Source organism: Fringilla coelebs, assembly GCF_963513975.1.
Source record: "Fringilla coelebs genome assembly, chromosome: 5".
NCBI classification, from domain to species: domain Eukaryota; kingdom Metazoa; phylum Chordata; class Aves; order Passeriformes; family Fringillidae; genus Fringilla; species Fringilla coelebs.
The window spans coordinates 663,830-689,105 of NC_140033.1; the positions used below are offsets into that span (position 1 = coordinate 663,830).

The window sequence follows — 25,276 nt, forward strand, 5'->3', positions numbered from 1 at the left end:
CGCGGGCGGGGGTCTCCGTCTCGAGTGGCCCCAAAAAACAGCTGCGGAAGGGGCGGAGACCCGGACACCCGGCGGGACGGCGCCGGGCTGCCCGCGCTCAGGCCACCACCGTCACCTGCCACCCGCGCCCGTGCTGCCGGCGGAGCCCCCGCGCCCGAGGCGACACCGGGGGGCTCCGCGCGGGGGCACCGGGACACCGGAGCCACCCAGGGGACACCGAGAGCGCCGGGGGCTGCCGGGGGCTGCGGGGAACGGGGAGGGAGGGGAAAGGCAGGGACAGGCAGGGACAGGCAGGGACAGGCAGGGAGGGCAGGCAGGGGTGGGTGGTCAGAGCGGTCGGGCAGTGCCAGGCAGGGGTGGCCAAGCAGAGTGGTCAGTGCCAGGCAGGGTGGGCAGTGTCTGGCAGGGTGGTCAGGCAGGGTGGGCAGTGCCAGGCAGTGCCAGGCTGGGGGGTCGGGCAGGGTGGTCAGGGTGGTCAGTGTCAGGCAGGGTGGCCAAGCAGGGTGGTCAGTGCCAGGCTGGGTGGTCAGTGCCAGGCTGGGTGGTCAGGCAGGGTGGGCGGCCAAGCAGAGTGGTCAGTGTGTGGCTGGGTGGTCGGGCAGGGTGGGCAGTGCCAGGCAGGGTGGCCAAGCAGGGTGGTCAGTGTCTGCCAGGCCGGGCAGTGCCAGGCAGGGTGGGCAGTGCCAGGCTGGGTGGTCAGAGTGGTCAGAGTGGTCAGTGTCTGGCAGGGTGGTCGGGCAGGGTGGGCAGTGCCAGGCAGGGTGGCCAGGCAGGGTGGGCAGTGTCTGCCAGGCCGGGCAGTGCCAGGACGTGCCGAGGGCCAGCACCGAGGGGACGGGGGTGGCCCAGCCGGGACCAGCGGTGGCCGTGCAGGGCCGTGGCCAAGCCGAGCGCTCGCGAGGGGCTCCGAGGGGACCCCCGTGTCCCCAAGGCGGGGACAGCCAGGTGCCAGGTGCGGGGTGGCGCGGCCAAAACAGCCACGGGCGCGTCCCCACCGGGATCCCCCAGGTGAGCGGCCCCGGGAAGGAACGGGGAGAGGAATTCCCGGGAATTCCCCAATCCCACAGCTGGGGAAGGAGCCCGCGCCATGGCACCGGGACGGGCCCCGCCCGCCATGCGACATTCCGCCGTGCGACATTCCGGCACGCGACATTCCGGCACGCGACATTCCCACGTGCGACATTCCCGCGTGCGGCATTCCGCCATGCGACATTCCCGCGTGCGACATTCCCGCGTGCGACATTCCCGCGTGCGACATTCCCGGCGGGATGCGGAGCGGCCGGAGCTCCCCGGGAGGTGCGGCGGGGCTCGGGACAGCACCGGGAGGCGGCGGAGGGGCAGGGGGACAGAGGGGACAGAGGGGACAGAGGGGACAGAGGGGACGCGGAGCGGAGAGGGGCGGGGGAGGCACAGGAGGGTGGCACGGGATTGTCTGGGATGGGGTTTAGGGTGGGAGGTGGAATGGGATTTGGGATGGGATTTGGGGTGGGAGCTGCCAGCCCGTCCCTGTGCCCGGAGTGTCCCGGGAATGCGGGACACAGCGGGGACACAGAGCGAGGGTGGCACCGCCCGGGTGAGGGGGGTGGGGATGGAATTGGGGCACGGGTGGGATGGGTTTGGGGGCACAGGTGGGATGGGTTTGGGGGGCACAGGTGGGATGGGTTTGGGGCACAGGTGGGATGGGTTTGGGGGGCACAGGTGGGATGGGTTTGGGGGCACAGGTGGGATGGGTGTGGGGGTACAGTAGGATGGGTTTGGGGCACAGGTGGGATGGGTTTGGGGGGCACAGGTGGGATGGATTTGAGGCACAGGTGGGATGGGTGTGGGGGTACAGTAGGATGGGTTTGGGGGCACAGGTGGGATGGATTTGAGGCACAGGTGGGATGGGTTTGGGGGGCACAGGTGGGATGGGTGTGGGGGCACAGGTGGGATGGGTTTGGGGGGCACAGGTGGGATGGGTTTGGGGGCACAGGTGGGATGGGTTTGGGGCACAGGTGGGATGGGTTTTGGGGCACAGGTAGGATGGGTTTGGGGGCAGGTGGGATGGGTTTTGGGGTCCCGGCGGGCGGGCGCAGGGCGGGGCTGGGTTTAGAGGGCGCGGGAGGGCGGATCGCGGGCAGGTGACCGCGGGCGGGCTGGCACGGGGGGTTTGGGGGGCGGGGGTGACACTTGGTGACACAGCGGGACGGATCTGGGGACACGGGCGCCGGTTTGGAGGGTGGGGACGGGACACTGGCGACGTGGCGGGGACACGGCCGAGGGGCAGGACCTGAGCTGGGCAGGGACACCCGGCGGGCGCGGGTCGGGGAGGGGTCGGGACGCGTCCGGGCTCACCGAGCCCGGCACTCCCGGATGGTTTTTTTTCCAGGGATATTTTTTCCCGGCTCGTTGCCCACCGGGCCCTTCCCCGTTCCTGGTTGGGACAGCGGGATGGCAGCCGGGGACGGGGACAGGCCACGCGCCCCCGGTGGCTTCCGGAGAACGGCGGGTGTCGCCGCGGGGATGAGGGCTGGGGGACAAGGAGGTGGCACCGGGGACCCTCCTGGGGACAGCCCGGTGCCCGGTACAGGGCGTGGGACATCCCGGGGAGGTCCCGGTGCCCCGACACAGGGCGGGGGACATCCCGGGGAGGTCCCGGTGCCCCGACACAGGGCAGGGGACATCCCGGGGAGGTCCCGGTGCCCCGACGTAGGGCGGGGGACATCCTGGGGACACCCCGGGGGAGCTCCGGGCCCTTTTCCCTGGCAAGGTCGGAAAGGTTCGGAGATGTTGAGGGTCAGGACGGAGCTCCCTGTCCTCCCCTCTTAGCACCAGAAGAGTTTTGTTAATGCCTTCCTGGGGGCCTCGGCTTTTGGGACCACCGAGCCCTCCCCTCCCGGCCAGCCGGGCGCGCCCTGGCCGCCCCCGGGGGACACGCGGGTGGCGCTGGGGACACCGCACGGGCGGCGCGACCCCGGCAGCGCCCCCGCGGCCACCGCCAGCCCCGGGACCCCCAAATCGGGGACACGGCCCCCGGGGACCTCCCTGCTGTGTGCCTGGAAGACTCGGTGTGTCCCAAAACGCAAGTTTGTGTTGTTTTGTTTTGTTTTTTGTGTGTGTGTGTGTGTTTGTGATTTCTCTGAATCTTTACAAATCCAGAGCGTCTGAAAGGAGCTGTTTCGGGGGGAATTTTGGGGGTTTTTGTGGTGTGTTTAAAAAGACTTTTTCACATTCATTCAGTCGCTTAAAAACTCCCACGAGCCACGGGCGTCCCGGGAGCGTCTCCTCCAGTCCAGAGATAGGAATCGTTTTAGGAAAATCCTAACAAAAATCAGGTGGCTATAGCTCTGGAGATATAGATATATAGATATTCTCTCTTTCCAAATATAGAGCTGCTTAAAAAGATGCAAAACGAGGGATGAGCAGGATTTTGGGGGGGCCGGAAGGGGTGTGAGGGGCGGGGGGGGAAGGATCCTGTAATTCGTTATCTCGTGGGGCTTATCAGCTGCTCTCTAGATAAATGCACGGAGATTAAATAATTTCCCATCAACGCTTTTCCCCCCTTTGGAAAAAACAAGACCCCAAGCCCAGAGGAAATCAAACCTTTCCCACCCCCCGCCCCCTCCCCTCTAAACTTTGCCAAAGCGTTTTTTTTTTGTTTTTTTGTTTTTTGTTTTTTGCTGCGGGATTCGTCCCCCCCAGCCTCCCGACATTCCCAAACATGCTTCGATCCATGCGCTCCTCGCTCCCTCTCACCCGGCCGGGGCAGCAGCTCAGAGTCCGGGGGGGTCCGCCTGGCGGGGGGGCTCTTCTGGCACGGCCTGGCACGGCTCGGGGTGGCACGGCCGCCGCTGGAGCCTTCCCGGCCCTTCCTTCCTTCCTTCCTTTCTTCCTTCCTTTCTTCCTCCTTTCCTTCATCCTTTCCTTCCTTCCTTTCTCCGGGAGCGCCGCCGGGATGGCCCCGCTGGAGCCGCCGCCTCCGAGCCCGACGGGGACACCTGGGGGGGACCTGGGGCCACCTCCTGGCAGGGACACCTGGGGGGGACCCGGGGCCACCTCCTGGCAGGGACACCTGGGGGGGACCCGGGGCCACCTCCTGGCAGGGACACTTGGGGGGGACCCGGGGCCACCCCCCCGGCTGGGACATCTTGGGGGGACCCGGGGCCACCTCCTGGCAGGGACAATTCTGACCCTGGAGGGGTGTCAGGACCTGGGGCCACCTCTGACCCTGCCGGGGACACCTGGGGGGGTGTCAGGACTCGGGGCCACCTCCCGGCAGGGACACCTGGGACTTGTCAGGCTCTCGGGCCACCTCTGAGCGTGGCGGTGCCACCCCCGCAGGTGCCACCCCGGGAGGTGCCACCCCCGCAGGTGCCACCCGCCTGCTCCGCCCGCGGCTCGGGGGCTCCAGGCCGGGCCCCCCCGAGGTGCCACCGCCGCGGCGCGTCCCTGCGTGTCGCCGGTGCCACCCGGGCGGGGCGCACGGAGCGATTTCCGGGCCAGACTCTCCGGGAGAAGGGGAGCGAGGAGGAATTTCATGCAACATTCCTGGGCCGGAGGCGGCGCGGGGCCGGGGCGGGAGCGGGCGGGAGCCGGGGGGCGGCCCCGCGCCCTCAGTGCAGCGCTCGGAGAAGGAGAAGGAGAATCCGAGTGGGTTTTCTTGGCTTGGGAAATCCGCCCCGCCCTTCCCACGGCGGCTCCGGACGCGGTCAGCTGTCCACCAGCTGCTTGAGCGCCCGCTCGATGTTCATGCGGTGCCCCACGCGGGTCACCCCCAACTCCACGAAGTCCTCCTTGGTCAGGGCGGGCAGGTGCGTGCCCTCGATCTCGTGGTCCTCGAACTTGTCCCGGTGCTCCACCAGGTTGATGCTCTCCAGCCAGTCCCCCACGTCGTACTTGTTCCACAGGTGCAGCGGCTTCTGCATGAAGGGCCGCGGCGGGTGCAGCGTGTGCAGCGGCGGCCCCGGCGACGGCGACGGCGACGGGGAGCGGCTGCGGGCGCTGACGCTGCGGACCACGAAGCGAACTTCCTTGGGCTCGTGGGGGATGGAGAGGCTGGAGGATTTGAGGATGGTGGGGGGCGTCAGGCCGTAGGGCCGGACGGTGCTGAGGGGCTCCGGCCGCTCCAGCGCCGCGGGTTTGACGGGGCTGGGCGTGCGGCGGGTGACGGGGTAGCGGCTGCCGGGCCGCACGGTGAAGGTGGTGCCGGAGCTGCGCTGGGAAATGGTGCTGAGTTCTCCTAAACTACTGAAAAGTCTGCGGAGAGAGCGGGGAGGCGGGGGAGAAAAGAGAGGAGAGGGAAGGGGTGAGGCCGGGTTTGGGAACGGGGACACGAATCCGGCGGGATTGGGGGCGGTGCGGGGTGGGGACGCGGCTCGGGCGGGAGATCCCGGCGGGATGTCCCAAAGATTCCGGCAGCGCCTCCAGGGTGGGGATTCCCGGCCGGTCCTGCCCTCCTGGCACGGCTCTGCGCCCCCCAAGTGTCCCCAGCCCTGGGGACAAGCCCCTCGTGCCTCGTCCTGCCCCGTCCCCCCCGCCCCGTGCTGATCCCACGTGGAATGGGAGCGACCCAGCGGAGAAAAGCTGGGCTTAGAGGGAACCTTCCAGCATTTTCCCGGGATGGGGGGCCCCTCTGGACACCCCTGGTGACGGTCACCTGGTGGCCAGTGTGGCGTGAGCAGCCCAGGGGTGGCCGGGCTCTGGGTGTCCCCTCGGCACTGGGACACGTGGGACCCCCTGGCCGTGCCACCGTGGGAATCTTGGATGGGGACAAAGCTCCTCAAAGTGGCGCTGTCACCTTGGCATTGTCCCCATCCTGCCATTGTCCCCGTGGGATGGACAGGGAATGGGAAAGGGAAAGGATCTGACACCGGGATGAATCCTAGAAAATCAGAGTCCTCTGCTCTGGAGAGGCTGGGAGAGCTGGGAATGTTCTCCTGGAGAAGGGAAGGATCCAGGGAGAGCTTCCAGCACATTCCAGGGCCTGCAGGGGCTCCAGGAGAGCTGCAGAGGGACTGGGGACAAGGCCTGCAGGGACAGCACCCAGGGAATGGCTCCCACTGCCAGAGGGCAGCCATGGATGGGATCTTGGGAATGAGGAATTCCTGGCTGGGCTGGGACTGCCAGAGCAGCTGGGGCTGCCCTGGATCCCTGCAGTGTCCAAGGAAAGGCTGGAGCAGCCTGGGACAGGGGGAGGTGGCCCTGCCATGGGTTTTTGGGCCCATCCCCATCCCCATCCCCATCCCATCCCATCCCTGCCACTCCACTTGTCCTCAGAACTATCCCATAAACTTCCCGCATCCTGGTGCCTCAGTTTCCCTGCTCAGCCTCCCATCTCAGCTCCCTCCTGGAAAACCAGGACATGGAAAAACAGGAAAATCAAGAATACTGCTGGGATCCACCACTGCCTCGATTGCCACCTCCTGGCGTTGGGAACGCTGATGAGCTCCAAGGATCCCATAAATCCATGGCTCCAAAGGGATGAGCTGAACGTGGCTGAAGATCTGCAGGATGAGCCATGTCCCCGATAATTCCCATTTTTGAGCCACATTCCTTATAATTCCCATTTTTCTGCTTCCCTGGTGCAGCAGAGAAGGAATCACCTTCAGGAAGCTCTGACAGGGAAACTCTGGATGTCCTGGGATTATTGGGATTGTTCCTGGGATCGCTGGGATCTTTCCTGCAATTATCTGGATCCTTCCTGGGATCATTTGGATCATTCCTGGGACGGCTGGGATTGTTCCTGGGATTACCTGGATCATTCCTATGATCGCTGGAATAATTCCTGGGATTGTTTGGATCATTCCTGGCATGGCTGGGATCGTTCCTGGACTCATTTGGATTGTTCCTGAGATCACTGGGATCGTTCCTGGGATCGTTTGGATCGTTCCTGGTATGGCTGGGATCACTCCTGGGATCGATCACTGGGATCGTTCCTGGGGTTGTTCCTGGCATGGCTGGGATCGTTCCTGGGATCGTCTGGATTGTTCCTGTGATCATTGGGGATCACTGCTGGGATCATTTGGATCACTGCTGGGATCATTTGGATCACTTCTGGGATCATTTGGATTGTTCCTGGGATGGCTGGGATCACTCCTGGGATCATTTGGGATCACTCCTGGGATTTTGGGATCACTCCTTGGATCATTTGGGATCACTCCTGGGATCATTTGGGATCACTCCTGGGATGGCTGGGATCACTCCTGGGATCGTTTGGATCGTTCCTGGGATCATTTGGATCCCTGTTCCTTGGTGAGGCTCCTGTGGGCTGCTCCGGTGTTCCGTGGTGGCTCTCAAGCCCTTGGAATTGTCTCCCACAATTCCCACAAAGGGGCTGTGACCACGCCCACCTTTCTCCAGCCTTGGGGTGGACCTGATCCCAACCTTCCTATGGATCTTCCTCCAGATCATCTCCCAGTCTTCCTGTGGATGTTTTCCCAGTCTTCCTAGGGATCTTCCGTCCAGCCTCCCAGTGGATCTTCCCAACTTTCCTATGGACATTTCCCAACCCCCTCATGGATCTTCCCGTGACCTCCTACAGATCTTCTCTGGCTTTCCTGAGGGGTTTTCTCCAACATTCCAGTGGAGGTCTTCCCAACATTCCCAAGGACCTTTTCCTGGCCTTTCTATGGATCTTCCTCTGAGATCTTCCTTCCAACAGATCCTGGGGATCTTCCTTCCTTTTGATGGACCTTCCTCCAATGCTGATCCCAAATAAAGCCCTAACCCTAACCCTGATCTTAATCCCAATCCTGATCCTGACCCTAAACCTGATCCCAAGTGCAAACCTGATCCCAGCCTTGACTCCGCCCCTAATCCTGATCCTAACCCTGACCCTGATGCTGACCCTGATCTTAACCCTGAATCTGACCCTAAACTTAACCTTAACCTTGATCCTAACCCTGAACCTAAACCTGACCCTAACCTTGGCTCTAAATTAACCTCAACCCAGATCCTGATTTTGATCCTGGTCCTAACCCTAAACCTGACCCTAACTTTAACCCTGATCCTAAACTTGACCCTAATCCTGATCCCAATTCACAGGTGATCCTAACCCTGATCTGGATCCCGATCCCAATCCTAATCCTAACCTTGATCCAGAACCTGATCCCAACCCTAACCCTGATCCTGATCCCAACCCTAACCCTGATCCTGACCCCAATCCTAATCCTAACCTTGATCCAGAACCTGATCCCAACCCTAACCCTGATCCTGACCCCAATCCTAATCCTAACCTTGATCCAGACCCTGACCCCAATCCCAACCCTGATCCTGACCCCAATCCCAACCCTGATCCTGATCCCAATCCTAATCCTAACCTTGATCCAGGCCCTGACCCCAATCCCAACCCTGATCCTGACCCCAATCCTAATCCTAACCTTGATCCAGACCCTGATCCCAACCCTAACCCTGATCCTGACCTCAATCCCAACCCTAACCCTGATCCTGACCTCAATCCCAACCCTGATCCCGACCCCAATCCCAACCCTGATCCTGATCCCAATCCTAATCCTAACCTTGATCCAGAACCTGACCCCAATCCCAACCCTGATCCTGATCCCAGTCCTCACCCTAACCCTTCCCCTGGCTTTTCCTGGGAGCTGGGCAGGGATTCTGGGAGCGGGACAGGGACACTGGGAACCAGGCACGGACACTGGGAGCTGGGCAGGGATTCCGGGCAAGGATCAAACCCTGCCTGAAGTTTTCCTGATCCTGGTCAGCCCAGCAGATGAGACACGGCCGTCCCAAAGGATCCAGGAGCAGGTGTGGGAGCAGGACACGGAATTCCTGCTGTCCTGGATCCAGGAGATGTGGGATGAGCGCAGGGAGGAGCCTTGGGATGAACCCTGGGATGAGCCTTGGGGTGAGCCTGGAGAGGAACCCTGGGAGGAGCCTTGGGATGAGCTTGGAGAGAACCTCAGGATGAGCTTTGGCACGAGCCTGGGAGGAATCTTGGGATAAGCCCTGGGATGAGCACTGGGAGGAATTATGGGATAAACCCTGGGATGAGCCCTGGGATGAGACCTGGGATGAGCCCCGGAAGAGCACTGGGATGAGCCCTGGGATGAGCCCCGGAAGAGCACTGGGAAGAATTATGGGATAAACCTCGGGATGAGCCCTGGGATGAGCCCAGGGAGGAACCTCGGGATGATCCTGGAATAAGCCCTGGAATGATCCATAGGACGATCCAAGTGCCCCCAGTGCCAACACAGGGGATGGTTTCCCCCCAGTGTCCCCCAAATATCCCAAATTTCCGTGACACCGGTGCCAGGACTGAGGGAACGAATCCACGGCTGGATCCGATGGGATGAGCCCCCCCTGGCCGGGAGGAGCCTCCGGAACGGCCCCGCTCCGGGCGCTCCCGGAAAGATCCGGAGCAGGCCGGGAGCATCCCACGCCTCCGCCCCCCCGGGAGCAGAGCAAATCCCCGGGAATGGCATCCAGCAGCCGTCGGGAACGCGGCCCCCGGCACTCCCGGAGCGTCGCGATCCGGCGCCGCTCTCCCGGGCCTCGGGAATTCAGCGCTCGGCAGAAAAGGACAAGGAAAAATCAACCGGGAACGGCTCCGGGAGCCGGGACACGGATGGAGCCGGGGCTCCGCACACGGAACGGGACACGAGGACGGGACACGGGGACAACACGGAGGAAGCACAACCAGGAGCACAGAGCCGGCCATGCACGCTGGGAAATTCCCAGGGGGAATTCTCCGGCCCTCCCAACCCCACGAGAGGCCCCTTCCAGCCCAAGGGAGCTGGAGTGGGAACAGCTTTTCCCAGGATCCCGCTGCTGTCCCATCCCAGCCTGGGCAGTCCTTCCAGAGCTTCTGGAAGCCGCTGGGATATCCTGGAATCACTGCTGGCAGGAGGGGAATCCCTGGATCCCGGTTTCCCTGCTGTGGCCTTGCGTGACTTCCCCGGGGATTGGGATGGAGCAGGATCCCAGGAGCTCCCACCTCTGTTCCATGGGTTTTTTGCTCCAGAGGGGGACTGGGATCCCCCACCCTGAGGAACCACGGATGGATCCCAGTGCATCCATGGTTTGCTGGGATTGGAATGGGGATGCTCTGCCTCCCTTCCCAGTGTCCTTCCCAGGGTCTTCTCCACCTTTCCCAGAATCTCTCCCACCATTCCTGGGCTCTTTCCCACTTTTTCTGGGGTCCTTTCCCCCTTCCTGGGATCCTTTCCCACCTTTCCTGGGGTTTCTCCCACGTTATCTGGGATCTCTTCCAACATCCTTGAGACCTCTCCCACCCTTCCTGGGATCCTTTCCCCCCTTCCTGGGATCCTCTCCCCCTTCCTGGGATGTCTCTCCCACCTTTCCTGGCCTCCTTCTCTTTTCCCACTTCCTGGTGTCTTTCCCTCCCTTCCTGGGATCTTTTCCATCCTTCTGGGGTCTCTCCCACCTTTCTTGGAATCTCCCCCACCTTTCTTGGAATCTCCCCCACCTTTCCTGGGATCCTTTCTCCCCTTCCCGGTGTCTCTCCCACCCTTCCCGGAGCACTGAGCTGCTCTGGGATCCCCCCCCCCACTTCTCCCCCCCACGGCCCCGATCCCCCGGGATCCCGACGGGAATTTCCTCAGCAGGAACACCAGCGGGAAGAGCCGGACACGCCACCACAGCACAGGGACAGGGCCATGCTCCCGAGGGCCGCGCTCATCCCGGCGCCGGCCGCTCCCTCCGGGCGCCTCCCGGAGCCTCGGGAATGCCGGCGGGAGCGGGGCGGCGGCGGGGACGGGGAGAGACAGGTGAGGAATGGGACATTCCCGGTGGGATGGAGCTATGGAATGGGAACGTGCTCACTTACACAACTCGCCCACCCTCCGGAGGCCAGAGGCGGATCTAGGACAGAGCAGCGGGACATGCACATGGAAGCAGGAAAAGAGGCAATGAGAGAAATGTTAGCTCCGGTCCGGGAAGCGCCACACGGAAAAGAAGCCACCGGACGTCGATCCCGAGGGATTCGGGGCCGGGAGAACCGCGGGAATCGATCCGGCCTTGGTGTTCCCTGAGTGGAGACCCCCGGCTGGGTTTGGGGAGAGGGGGGGATCGGGAATGGGGGGATGGAGGGGGTGGGAATTGGGGGACAGGTCGGGATGGTTCCCGTGGGATGGGCGAGGGCGTGGCCGGCCGGGAATGGGGCGGTTGGAATTGCATGGATTCAGCCAAAGCCTGGAGGGTTGGACAGCGACAGAGCTGCTGGGAGGGCTGGGAAAGAGGGAACGGGGGCAGGGATTCGGGAAAGGCTGGGAAATGGGAAATGCGGGAGTTTAGGAAGGGCAGAGGTTTGGGAAGGAATGGGGATTTGGGAAAGAGAGGAATTCGGGAAAGGCGGGGATTTGGGGAGGACCAGGGATTCGGGAAAGGCGGGCAAATGGGAAAGAGAGGAGTTTGGGAAAGGCAGGGAAATGGGAAATGCAGGGATTTGGGAAGGGCAGGGATTTGGGAAGGATAGGGGATTTGGGAAAGAGAGGAATTTGGGAAAGGCAGGGAAATGGGAAATGCAGGGATTTGGGAAAGGCAGGGAAATGGGAAATGCAGGGATTTGGGAGGGATTGGGGATTTGGGAAAGGCGGGCAAATGGGAAAGAGAGGAATTTGGGAAAGGAAGGGAAATGGGAAATGCAGGGATTTGGGAAGGAATGGGGATTTGGGAAAGAGCAGGATTTGGGAAGGAATGGGGATTTGGGAAAGACAGGGATATGGGAAAGAGGGATTTGGGAAAGGAAGGAAACAACAAATGCATGAGAAAAATGCCCCACAGCCAAAACAACACCGAGCAGCCGACACAAAATTCCCAAGTTTTTCCATGTCCCCCCGGGGCTGGTGACAGTGACGGTGCCATCGGCCACCCCCAAAGGCCGTGGGATGTTCCCGGGGATGCGGTGCTTCCCAGAGGGAATGACCTGTGGAAGCTCCCCGGGATCCCCGGGCTGTGCCGTTGGGAAGGAGGGAACAGCCCCATCCCACCCGGATAAGGACCAGGAGCTTCCAGGTTTGGAATGGCGGCTCCAAACGCCCCCAAACCCCTGGATTGGTCCCAGTTTTAACCCTTTCTGCGCTGGAACAGGCAGGAAGTGCCAGAGCTGTGCCGGGAACGGGGACACCTCGGGAATGCCAAAAGTTGGGAGCTGCCATTGGAGCAGAGCCTGGGAACATTTGGGGAATGCGGATTTGGGAATTTTTAGGAAGGATGCGTGGTTATCCCTTGGGAAAAACATCCCAAGGGGCCCAGGCTGGAGCAGGGACGGGGAGGAGACCCAAGGGGGTCTCGGGCTCCAGCTGGGATTTGTCCGGAGTGGTTTTGGGATTGGGATTTATCCGTGAGCTCTGTCCCGGAGCAGGGACAATCCGGAGCAATCCTGGAAGCTCCAGCAGGGAGCTCTGGCAGGGTCAGGGATGCTGTAACTAAAATTTCCTTTTTTCCTTCTCTGATCTCAGCAGGAAAAGGGAATCCCGGGCTGGAAGCCATAGGAAAATTCCCAATTCCTCGAGCGTCGCCCTGGGGCTGTCCCAAGCCAATCTCTTCCCGTGAGAGATCCTGCAGGACATCCAGAGCTCCCTCCTTCCCTGAACTCCCCCTGGAATGGATCCCTCTGGATTTCTCCAAGGAAAACCCCTCTGCCCATGATTCCCACCTCGAGGAAAAGGTGACAAACCCCAGTTCCCAGATGGGAACATCCCGAGCCGGGGACACTCCCACTCTTCCCCCTTGGAGGCTCCCTCAGGACACGGAGCTGATCCCATGGAGCTCCAGGCAGCCCCACTACTCTTCCCAAATTTCCCAAAAAGCCCGTTTCCTTGGGATGAGGTGATGGGTGATGCTGGGATGGGAGAAGCCAGCGGAGCGGTGACGCGGGGACACGGTGACACCGGGACAGGACACGCGCAGGGACCCTGTCTCCTTGTAGGCATCAAACCCCTCCTGGATCCTGCAGCACCTCGGGATCGTCTGGGATCCAGGGCTGGAAGGGTCCTCTCCGTGCAGCCCCCCAGAATTCCTGGTTTTCCATGGCTCAACCCCCTTGAGCTCTCCCAAGGCTCTGCCGGTGGGGAAGGTCCCCAGCTCTCGAGAACCTGGGGAAATTCCATGGAAACCCAGAGGGGAGGGGATCCAGGGGATCCCACTGGGCCTGGGGACCCCTGCAGCAGCCTCTTCCCATGGGAAGGGGAATCCATGGAGCCCAGTGGGAGGGAGGGCGGAGAACACGGGGGTTGTGGCCATCGGCAGCACGGCCACCTCATTCCCAGTCCTCCAGTCCTGGCCACCTCATTCCCAGTCCTGGCCACCTCATTCCCAATCCTGGCCACCTCATTCCCAGTCCTGGAATCTCTATCCCAGCCCTGGTCACTGCATTCCCAGTCCTGGTCACCTCACTCCAATCCTGGAATCTCTATCCCAATCCTGGAATCTCTACCCCAATCCTGGAATCTCTATCCCAGTCCTGGTCACCTCCATCCCAATCCTGGAATCTCCATCCCAATCAATCCTGGCCACTTTGTTCCCAAACTTTGCCACCTCCTTCCCAATCCTGGCCACCTCCTTCCCAAACTTGGCCACCTGCTCCTCCTCCTCAATCCTGGTCACTTCCTACCCCAATCCTGGCCACTCCTTCCCAATCCTGGCCACTCCTTCCCAATCCTGGCCACCTCCTTCCCAATCCTGGTCTCTTCCTTCCCCAACCTGGCCACCTGCCCCTCAATCCCAGCTCCCCCTTCCCAATCCCAGCCGCTCCTTCCCACTCCTCATCCCCTCTTCCCCAGTCCCGGCCGCCTCCTCTCCCAAAGTGGCCACCTCGCCCCCACCCCTCCCTGCCAAACAAATCCCCTCTATTCCAACCCTCCCTCTCTCAGTGACCCCAATCCCCCTTCTCCTTCCCTCGCCACAGCCAATTCCCTCGATTTTCATCCCAAATCCGTGCTTCCCGTGGGAATTTCCCCGGGAAAGCCCCAAAGCCTACAAGGAAACAGGGGCTGCTTTTCCAAGCTTTTGCTGGGATGTGACACCACTCCCGGGACACGGAATTCATTTAGGGTTGGAGAAAAAGAGGCAGCTTTACCCTAAAAGGAACTAAAACCCCAAAGGGCTCAAGTTTCTTCTCCATCTCCCTCAGATCTGTGGGAATACAAAGGAATTCATGGAATTGCAGAGCAGCACCGGAAACGCTCCCTTTGGAAGCTCGAGTTCCGCTTCCCAGGAGCCTTTTTGGGGTTAAAGAGAAACAAAGGCGTGAGCAAAGACACAAAAAAAACCCTTGGAAAAGTTTCCCTCGGATCCAGAGCTCCAAACTGGGATGCCTGGGGTGCTCCGGGAAGTCCCAGGGGCCAGAATCCCTTGGAAAAGCTCCCCTGAAACTGGATCCAGAGCCCCAAACTGGGACATTTGGGATGCTCCTGGAAGTTCTGAGGAGCCAGAAGCTCTTGGAAAACCTTCCCTGAGCTCAGATCCAGAGCTCCAAACTGGGACACTTGGGATGCTCCTGGGAATCACTGGAAACCAGGACCTTTTGGCAAAGCCCTGCCTCACCTGGAGCCCCAAACTGGGATATCTGGGATGCTCTGGGAAGTCCCCAGGGGCCAGAGCCCCTTGGAAAAGTTCCCCTGAATCTGGATCCGGAGCCCCAAACTGGGACATTTGGGATGCTCCTGGAAGTTCTGAGGAGCTGTTGGAAAAGCTTCACGGAGCTGGGATCTGGAGCCCTAAACTGGGACATTTGGGATGCTCCTGGAAGTTCTGAGGAGCCAGAAGCTCTTGGAAAACCTTCCCTGAGCTCGGATCTGGAGCTCCAGACTGGGACACCTGGGATGCTCCTGGGAGCCCCCAGCAGCCAGGACTGGCTGGCAAAGCTTCCCTGAGCTTGAGCTCGGATCCGGAGCCCTGAACTCACATCTGGGATTCTCCTGGGGAATCACTGGGAGTCCTCGGCAAAGCTTCCGTGGGCTTGGATCCAGAGCTCCAAACCAGGACCAATGGGGTGTCCCTGGAAGTCCCCAGGAGCCAGGTCCCTTTGGAAAAGCTCCCCCTGGCCTGGCTCTGGAACCCCAAAACCTCGGAACTCTCCTGGAATCTGCCTTGGAGATTTCCCAAAGAAAACTCTGGGAAAAGCTGGAAACCTGTGGCTGGGATTTAGCTGGGAAAACCCGTGGGATGGGCAAAGCTCCCACAGTTCCAGACTTGGAGCCTCCTTACAAATTCCAGAGGAAAACACAAAGCTCTACCTGGGAATGACCTGGACAAATCCTCCACATCCCAAATTCCTGGGAATTAAACTGTGATCAATCGGTTGGAAAAGACAAAGGCTTTTTGGGATGTTTGGGATGCTCCCAGTGAGTCCCAGAGGTTGGGAAGATGGATCCGGTCGGGATTACGGATGGCAGGAGCCTGGCAGGGCCGGGCAGGGACACGGGACGGGAATGTCGCGGGGAATTCCGCGGGAATGCCGCCTGGAGCGGTGAACCCGGAGCCGGAGCTGGCTCGGGCACGGGAGGTGGCTCGCGAAGCGCCGGGAGCGGCCGTGTCCCCAATGACACACACACGCCTGTCACGGTCACCGTCAGCTTTATTGGGGACACGGGTGTCACACGCGGAACGCGCTCGGCCTCGCGCCGCTCCCGTTTTCCCGGGATCCCGGGGTTGTCCAGGAATCCCGGACAGGAATTCCAGCCGGGGCGGGGAACAAGAGGGGATCCCCTCGAGGTGAAGCTGGGTTTTTGGGGAAATTCCTTCCCGAGAAGTGGGTGAAGCGCTGGGATGGGACGCCCGGGGAAGGGGTGGAGCCCCCGTTCCCGGCGGGATGGAAAGCCGTGTGGATGTGGCACCTGGGGACACGGGGCAGCGCTGGGAATGGCCGGACTCGGCGGGATCAGAGGGATTTTCCAGCCACAACAATTCCAGGGTTTTGGGTTAAACACGGGGAAGCTGCTCTTGGCCACCCAGGGCCGCCACGGATGAAGGGAAGTTGTCCCCTTGCTCCGCTGCCATTGTCACCGTCCTGGGTGTCCCTGGTCCCGGGATTGTCACCGTCAGTGGCCTGAACTGTGACCTGACGTTCCCACTGTCAGAATTCCTTGGGCTCTTTCCCAGTCCCTCGGCTCAAAGGTCCTTCTGTGGACGCCCGGCTTGGGGGGAGACAGAGCCGGAGTTAGAGCCCGGGAAAAATCCATCCATCGGGGCTTCCCGGGGTTCCCAGGGAGCATTCCCACAGGGATGGCCAGGGAACGGCACTGGGCACTGCTCTGGAGCAGGGAATTCCCTGAGCTTGCACGGAATTGCTGGGAATTCAGGATGAATGTGGGGAGGGAGGAATTCCAGGATGATTCCTGAATGCCAGCGGCTCCGCCAATCCCACGCATCCGGAGCTGCTGGGAGGGCTGGGGGGTGGATCAGGTGTGGGAACATCGGTGTCCCTGTCCCTCTGGGACTCCAGGCCACCTCAGTGTCCCCATTCCCAGATTCCAGGACACCTCATTGTCCCCTCTGGGGACTCCAGGCCACCTCCCTGTCCCCATCCCTGAGGAACTCCTGGTCACCTCAGTGTCCCTGCTCCTTGTGGAATTCCAAGACCCTCAGTGTCCTTTTGGGGACTCCAGGGCACCTCAGTGTCCCCATCCCTGCAGAATTCCAGGGTCCCATCTCTGTGAGTCTCCAGGACCCCTCAGCATCCCCATTTGGAATTCCAGGCCACCTCAGTGTCCCCATCCCTGCAGAATTCCAGGCCACCTCCCTGTCCCCATCCCTGTGGGATTCCAGGCCACCTCTGGCTCCCGGCAGCTCTTGAGGGACATTCAGGTGACACTTCCCTTCTCTGGATAATTCCAGAGCCTGGAGAACGCATCCCAAACTGGGTCAGCCGCTCTTACCTAACCGCGCTCCCATTATTCCCTGAATTCACAGCAATTCCACACAAAACCCAGGAGAACTCGGACAATGCGGGAGAGCAGCTGCCATCCTTAAAAATTCCCTTCCTCACCGGCTTCCCGGGAAACGTTTCAAGCCTTTGACATCCCAAAACTCGGGAGATTAAAGGCGTGACTTTCCCAAAAGGGGAAAATCTGGGAATGTGGGGCTCTGTGGGATGGCTGGAAGGGACAGATTCTGGCGGGGAGCGAGGACGGGACGTGCAGGAAAACAGGAGGCTCCAGGGGCTGGATGAGCAGGGCACGGAGCCCTGGGAATTGCAGGGAAGGCAGGAAGAGAGGATGGAGAAGGGCTGATCCTCGAAATCGGTGAAATCGCTCCGGGGGAGAACCGGGAGATTGGGTGGACACGGATGGAAGGGATGGGGACACGGAAAGGGATGTTCTGATGTCGCTGGGAGCCGGAGGATTCCCAGCAGGGAATCCCAAACCAGCCTGGGATCCTGGTAAAAGGGCTTGTAAAAGCCCAGAATTCCCGGAATTCCAGCGTCACTGGAGATGGGCACAGCCTCGATTCCAGAGGATCCCCGAACGGCCTCGGCTTGGGATGAGGGAGGGGACCTCGGGTGACACCCGGCTCCACAGGGAATGTCACCCTGGGGCAGGGAGACACCCCTGGATCCGCTCCCAGGATTCCCAGTTTGGATCTGCTGGGATAGGCCAGAGTGACCCTGGGATGCTCCAGGACACTTTGTCCCCAAGGCCACCACCTGGAATGTCACCTCCTGTACCAGCACCACATGCTGGGAGCAGCTGTGGCCGGGATGGTTTGGTTGGAAAAGCTTTTCCCATGGGAAGGGCTGCCCCTACTCCAGAGCTCCCGGCACCCATGGGTGACACCGGGTGACACCGGCTCATGGTGGCTCTGTGGGGCCACGCCTGAAAGGGCAGGACAAGACTCGGAATTTTGGGTCCATTCCTGCTGGGATTTAACATTCCCAAGCTTTTTATGGATTTGGGCTCCGATTTGGAAGGTTGGGATCCTTTTAGGGTCGGGTGGGTGAAGCAGAAGCAGGGTGGAGTTGGTGCCACCATGTCCTGTCTGGGGGGTGCCACAGGCCACCTTGGTCACCTTCTGAGTGGGACAACACCTGGAGATCCTCAGAAATGGAAAAGCCCGGGAAAAACCCATCCTTGGTGCTTGGCCAGGAGAGAACACGGAGGGGGTGACCCAGGACTTGACATTGTCACCTCAGCATTGTCACCACGGGATCATCACTGTCACCACATCGTCATTGTCATCACATCATTGTCACCTCGGCATTGTCATCATCACCACAACATCGTCACTGCCACCACAGTGCCGTCATTGTCACCATGGCATCGTCATCGTCACTACAATGTCGTCATTGTCACCACGACATTGTCACCACATCATCATCATCACCAGGGCATTGTCATTGCCACCACAGCATTGCCATTGTCACCCCACCGTCACTGTCACCACAGCATCGTCATGGTCACCACAGCATCATCATGGTCACCACATCATCACTGTCACCACAGCATCATCGTCAGGACATTGTCATGGTCACCACAGCATTGCCACCACAGCATTCCCATTGTCACCACAGCATTCCCATTGTCACCACATTGTCATGGTCACCACAGCATTGTCACCACAGCATTCCTATTGTCACCACATTGTCATTGTCACCACGGCACCATCACTGTCACCTCACCATCGCCATTGTCACCGTGGGAGGGGAGGACGCGGAGCGGCGGGAAGGGCGGAGCGGGGGGAGCAGCCACAGCCACGGCGCGCCAGGAGCCCGCCCCGCAACCCCGCCGGCACTCCGGCCCCTCCGCCGAGCCCCCGGAGCTCCGAGGCGTCCCTCGCCGCCGCGTCCGGCCCCTCGGCAGCGTCACCCGCCCTGTCCCCGTGTCCCCGACCCCGGCCACGCCCGGCTCTTACCGTGCGGCCACCACCGGCGACTTCTTGCCGGGATCCAGGGCGGAGCCGGCCGGTTCCTCGCCCAAGGAGCGCGTGTCCTTGTTGAGCTGCTGGAGGCGGGAGCTCAGCTCGCTGATCACAGTTGGTTTGTCCTCTTCGGCCCCGTGGCCGGGCCTGCTCTCCATGGGGTCCCCCCATAGCTTGGACCTTCTCTGAAAGAGGTAGCGTGGCCGGGCCGCGCTGGTGGCCGCCAGCGTGGCCGCGTGGTGCTGGGAGATGAGCTCGCTGTCCGAAGACTGCTTCAAAAGTGGGTCCCTGAAAGTAACCGGCCCCTTGCTGAGCTGGGACTTGAGTTTGGGCTTTGGAGGCACTGGTGGCTTCTCGAGTAGAAAAGTTTGGCCGTCGGCGAAGGACGTGTAGGTGTCGGTGGGCTCGCCGCTCTCCGAGGACAGCGTGGACATGCTGGAGACCGTGGAGATGGTGCTCGTGGTCTCCAGGTGGTGGTCGCTGGAGCTCCTGGTGTCCACCTCTTCCACTCCCGAGTCCGCCGCCGACTCCGGGGCCGCGGGGGCGTCCGAGGGCTTCCCTGAGGGTGTCGCGCCGGGGGGAGAAGGTGCTACTGCTGCCGCTGGCAGGGACGGCGCGCCCGGCGCGGCCAGGTGGCTCACGGGGGTGCCGGGGGTGGTCACCAGCACCCCGTTGGCGAATTCGTCCGGGGGCGGCACCAGCCCGATCTTGGCCAGCTCCTCGCGGGTCTCCTCGTCGCTGGAGGACAGCTGGGCCGGCGGGAGGGTCACCGTGTAGGGCTCCACCTCCTCCTCCGAGCTGCCCTGGCCCAGCGCCTTCTCCGAGGCCGGGCTGGCCGGCGGCTTCCCCACGGGGCTGGGCTGGGGCTCGGCCTTGGGGGACTCGGCCGGCTCGGCGCAGACCTCGGGCACGGCCGGGCTCTCCTCTTTGATCTCCAGGCCTATCTCGTCTTGCCCGTTACTGGTGGCGTGGACCATGATGAGGCCGGCGGTCTTCTGCTGCGACGTGTCCACGATGCTGATGATCATGGACTTCTTGTCCTCGGGCTTCTTCTCCTCCTTGCCCGGCGGCTCCGCTCGCACCTCGGGCTCCTTCCGCAGGGTGGTCGGGGTCCCCCAGGGGCTCTTGGTGGGGGTCAGAGCGCCGGCGTCGGCCGCCATCACCGCCTTCCCTCCGGGGGAGTAGGCGGGGGACACCAAGCTCTCCAAGTCCCCCCTGTCCGGTTCTTTGGTTTGGATGTCCACAAACAGGGGCGCGGCTCTGTCCGAGTCGGGGCTGTGGATCGGGGTGGGCGACCGGGATGGGACTTGAGTGGACAGCGCCCGTTCCCTTGCGGCCAGCGCCAGCGCCAGGGGCGAGTTGGGATCCAGGGGCTTTCCCGTCAGGGGGTGGATGAAGGTCGAGGAGGAGCTGCTGATTAATGGCTTTAAAGCTGACACGGGGGACGGCAGGAGGACGTCCCGGCTGCCCAGGAGCCGCTCGTCGATGGAGCGCGACTGCTGCAGCGACGGCATCTCGCTGCCGCCCGGCGCCGGCCCCTCGATGGCTCCCACCGACAGGAACACCGTGGATTTCCTCCTCTCGTCCAGCCGCCGGTCCCGGTCCTTCATGACGCCGGCGGCGATGGCGGTGGCGAAGGGGAGGCCGGCGGCTTCCACCTGAGCGATGCCGGGGTGGTGCTGGTAGTCCAGGCGGTGGCTCCGGCGCGTGGGCGACGGCTCCCGGGAGGAGTAGCCGCCGGTGATGGCCAAGGCCGCCCGCTCCTGGGCGTCCTCCACCTGGAGCTGCTTGACCAGGGGGCTCTTCTTCCTCTGCGGCTTGGTGGGGGCGAAGAGGCTGACGTTGAACTGGCCCATGTTGGCGTAGGGGTTGTCGATGACCCGGCCCTTCCTCTTGAGCTTCTCCGGAGGCGTGGCGGCCGGGCCGGGCCGCGGGATCTCGGTGGGTTCCACGGGGAGGTGGGAGGAATCCTGGAGGATGATCATGGAGCGGGCCCTCTTCTGCCGCTCGGGGTAGGGCATGGAGCCCCTGGCCTGGTCGTACATCTCGGCCGCGCTCAGCACCTGCGGCAGCCCGTGCAGTTTGGCTTCTAAGCCCGGCTTAAAGCTGGACCTGATGGTGTCGTAGGCCCGGCCCGGCGGCGGGGGCGGCGAGAAGGACGGAGGGGGGCCGGTGTCGAAGTAATAGGGGGAGGGGGGCGGGGGAGGGGCGGTCTGGGGGGGAGGGGGGATCCCGTGGCCTTCCCGGACCGTGTCCGTCATGGAGGTGCTCCGCGGGAACTTCCCGTCCAGCAAGGACGCGGCCAGCTTCTCGTCTTCCCCTGGAAAACAAGGAAGAGCGGGGAGTCGGGGATGAGATTTTGGTCTCCGGCTGGAAAAGGAGAAGAAGAGTGGAGTCAGGGAGAAGTTTCCCATCTTCCACCTGGAAAACAAGGAGAACTAAAGTCAGGGGCGAGTCTTTGGTCTCCACCTGGAAAACAAGGAAAACAATGGAATTGGGGATGAGTTTCTGGTCTCCGGCCGGAAAACGAGAAGTCAAGTCGGGGAAGGAGTGTCTCGTCTTCCCCTGGAAGAAGGAAAAGAACAAAATCAGGGATGAATTCTTTGGAAAACAAGGAGAGAACTGGAGTCAAGGACAAGCTTCACATCTCCACACGGAAAAGAAGGAAAAGAGCAAAGTCAGGGATGAGTTTCTGGTCTCCGCCTGGAAAACAAGGGGAAGAATGGAATCAAGGAAGAAGCTTCTTGTCTTTCCCTGAGAAAGAAGGAGAACTAAAGTCAGGAATGAATTTTTGGCCTCCATCTGGGAAACAAGGGAAAGAAAAAATGGAATCAGGGATGAGTTCCTCGTCTTCCCAAGGAAAAACAGGGGAGTCAGGGATGAGTCTCTTGTCTCCACTGGGAAAACAAGGAAAAGAGCAAAGTCAGGGATGAGTTTCTGGTCTCCAGCTGAAAAACAAGGAAAAGAATGGAGTCAGGTAGAAGTTTCCCACCTTCTACCTGGAAAACAAGGAGAGAAATGAAAATAGGAAGGAGTTTCTGGTCTGCATGTGGAAAACAAGGAGAGCAATGGAATCAGGGAGGAGTTCCTTGTCTTCCCAAGGAAAACGGGAGTCTGGGATGAGTTTCTGGTCTGCACCTGGAAAACCAGGAAAAGAGTGGAGTCAGGGAGAAGTTTCTCATCTTCTCCTGGAAAACAAGGAAAACAACGGAACCAGGGATGAATTTCTCATCTCCACCTGGAAAACAAGGAGAGCAGTGAAGAGGATATTCCCAGAGAATTCCCAGACTGGGACAAACCGGGAAGCGGCTGGGGCTCTTCCTCCCACCCTCCTCTGCTCCTGAGACTCTTCCTCTTTCTAAGCCTCACTGGAAAAAGCTTGGAGCAACTCCCGGTGGAAGCTCTGAGACTGGAGGAGCCAGCCAGAATTCCCAGGAAATCCACGGATCCCCCCCAGATCTCTGGAAGTGCCCAAGGCCGGGTTGGAGCACCCTGGGATAAGTGGAAGGCATCCCACGGAAGGAAAGGCTGGGAATGGGATGAGCTTTGAGCTATCCCGTGATTCCACGAGAGCCTCCCCGCAGCCACATTCCCGTGGGATCAGCTCCCCCGGGAGCTGTTCCCACCCCTTCCCGAGCAGCTCCGGTGACGGAAGCGCCGCCACCGCCAACGTGCCAGACACCCGAGTGCCACCGGCACGGGCGCGGCTCCCGTCACACTTCCCGCTTTCCCGAGGGGTGACATCTGTTCCCGAGCGCCAGACTGAGCCCGGCGGGGTCTAGCAGGAATTCCTGCTTTTTCAGGGAATACTCGGAGACACTGCGAGGATTGGGATGGAAAGGCAGGAGCAAGCCGGGGGGGATTGGGATGATTTAAGGGCCTTCCCAAGCCCAGCCATTCCGTGATCCTAAAATCCATTCACGTCACAATTCCCTCCCTCCGTTCCCAGCTCCAGCCTCATTCCCAAGCCCGGATCTGCCGTGCTCACCTGTCCTTAGGGAAAATTCCTCCTTCCCAATCCCTGCTCCGCTCTTCCCAGGCTTTCAAATGGCTCCGGGGAGGATTTGGGCTTTTTTTATTTCTGGCCTCCGGAGCGAATTTTCCTTTATGGAAAACGCTCTTCCAGTGGCACCGAGAGGCTCCGGCAGCTCCGCCCGGAATCCGTCAGCGATTCCACCCGAGGCAGAATCCAATGGGGACAAAAGGGAGGAATTTGGCACTGAAATTCCATCCCATGCTGTTGGTCGTGCTGGAAACTGGGCTATTTTTGGGAATTGGGGATGTGCCGTGGGAATAAAGAACCGGCAGCACGGAACGGGTTCAAAGGGAGCCTGGACAAAGCCATGGAAAATGTGCCTTTCCCAAGCTTTTCTGAAATCCCGGAGCCGAGACCAGCAGGGGGAATTCGGGAGAATGATCCCGTCCTTGCCCTTTTTCCCTTGGGAATCTGGGAACCTGCACTAGATGGAGCCGTGGAATGTTCTGGGAGCAGCAGGAAGATGCCAAAAAAAACCCCCAAAAAACCCAGTCCTGCCTTTCTGAGATTTCTGGGAATGGCTGGGAGGTGACACAGGGATATTTGGGAAGCTCGGAGCTCCATCCCTGGGCCTGGAATGTCCCAGGACACAGAATAGGGGAGCTTGTCCTGGGAATGTGGTGTTCAGCTGGGCAGGAAATCCAGTGGGAAAGCAGGATCTTCCCTCTGGAATGTCCTGGGCATGGCTGCCGGATCAGGGACGACACTGGGACATCCAGTCCTTGGATCCAGTCCTTGGATCCAGCTCTCCTCCATTTTTCCCTAAATGAGGAGGGGACGTTATGGAAAACCACATCCAAGGAATTGCCAAATGCAGGGAATATCATGGAAAAACCACATCCCAGGAATTGCCAAGTTCAGGGAATACCATGGAAAAACCAAATCCCAGGAATTGCCAAGGGCAGGGGCATAATGGAAAATCACATCTGAGGAATTGCCAAGTGGAAGGGACCCTGGTAAACCACATCCCAGGAATTGACAAAGGTAGGGAATACTATGGAAAATCAAATCCAAGGAATTGCCAAATGCAGGGAATATCATGGAAAAACCACATCCCAGGAATTGCCAAGGGCAGGGGCACTATGAAAAACCACATCCAAGGAATTGCCAAGTGAAGGGGACTCTGGAAAACCACATTCCAGGAATTGCAAAAGGCAAGGAGCACTATGGAAAACCAAATCCAAGGAATTGTGAAGGTCAGGGAGCACCATGGAAAACCACATCCAAGGAACTGCCAAGCAGAAGGGACACTACGGAACAGCACATCCCAGGAATTCCATGCTCATTCCCACCCAGCATTCCTGGCCTGGAGCAGCTCCCTATGGCAGCGGCTGAGCCACAGCCACGGGATCATTCCCAGATCATTCCTGGGTTTTCCAGCCATTCCCGGGAGGAGTGGCTGAGTCACCTTGGGTGTCACCTCAGCAGGGGCTTCACTCCCAGATCCTGGAAATGCTCCCTGGATCTGGGCAGGGTTCCTTGGAAAAGGGAGCTCGGAGCCACCACGGAATGGGGGAGGAACCATTGGAGATGACTTTGGGAATGTTCCTCAGGGATGTGTCCGGCTGGATCGGGAATGTCTCCAGGGAAGGGGATTCCACAGCTTCCAGAGTCTGGATGTTCTTCCCACGGAAAAATCATGGATGGTCTGGGTGGGAAGGGACCTCAAATCCCATCCCAGTCCCATCCCATTCCAAGGGCAGGGACATCTCCCACCATCCCAGGCTGCTCCAGCCTGGCCTTGGACATTCCAGGGATCCAGGGGCAGCCAGAGCTGCTCTGAGAGTTCCTTCCCAAAATCCCACCCCAGTCTCCCTTTCCCAAGGAATTCCCTCCATTCCCAGCTCTCCCAGCCTGGGATTGGATCCATCCCCACCCTGACTCTGCTTTAGGAAGGAATTTTGTGATCCAGGGGCTTCACTGGGAATCTCAGGATTCCAGGAAGGGTCTCCCTTCCCTTTTCCATCCCCACTTTCCATAAAAATCCCTGGGGATGGATTCTGAGCCTCCTTGATCCCAGGATGGTTTGGGTGGGAAGGGACCTTCAATCCCATCCCATTCCAATCCCACCATCCCAGCCTGGCCTGGGACACTGCAGGGATGCAGGGGCAGCCCCAGCTGCTCTGGCAATGCCAGCCCAGGCAGGAATTCCTCATTGCCAAGATCCCATCCATGCCTGCCCTCTGGCAGTGGGAGCCATTCCTGGAGCTCCTGCAGGTCCTGGAAGGTCACAGTTGGGTCACCCTCGATCTTTGCCTTTTTCCCTTCTCCAGGATGGACAATCCCAGTTTTCTGAGCCTCAGATCATCCTGGTTCCTCCTCTGGGCTTGCTCCAACAATTCCATGTCCTGTCCCATCCCTCCAGGATCTGCCCCAGGAGCTCCATGTCCCTCTTGTCCCGAGGATCCCAGAGCCGGATCCAGCACT

At 60.8% G+C, this 25,276-nt stretch overlaps 1 protein-coding gene across 1 annotated transcript in view; it reads right to left on the reverse strand.

The window, feature by feature from the left end:
* Positions 1 to 1,884: 1,884 nt before the first annotated feature.
* The window catches only part of SHANK3 (SH3 and multiple ankyrin repeat domains 3), a 147,771-nt gene continuing 124,379 nt past the window's right edge, over positions 1,885 to 25,276 (reverse strand). The window contains exons 22-23 of the mRNA XM_084206476.1: positions 18,808 to 21,133; positions 1,885 to 5,235 (exon numbers count right to left, since the gene is read on the reverse strand). Coding sequence (XP_084062602.1) covers positions 4,689 to 5,235; positions 18,808 to 21,133 — 2,873 coding nt within the window. The 3' untranslated portion in view covers positions 1,885 to 4,688. The remainder of the gene's footprint in view (positions 5,236 to 18,807; positions 21,134 to 25,276) is intronic.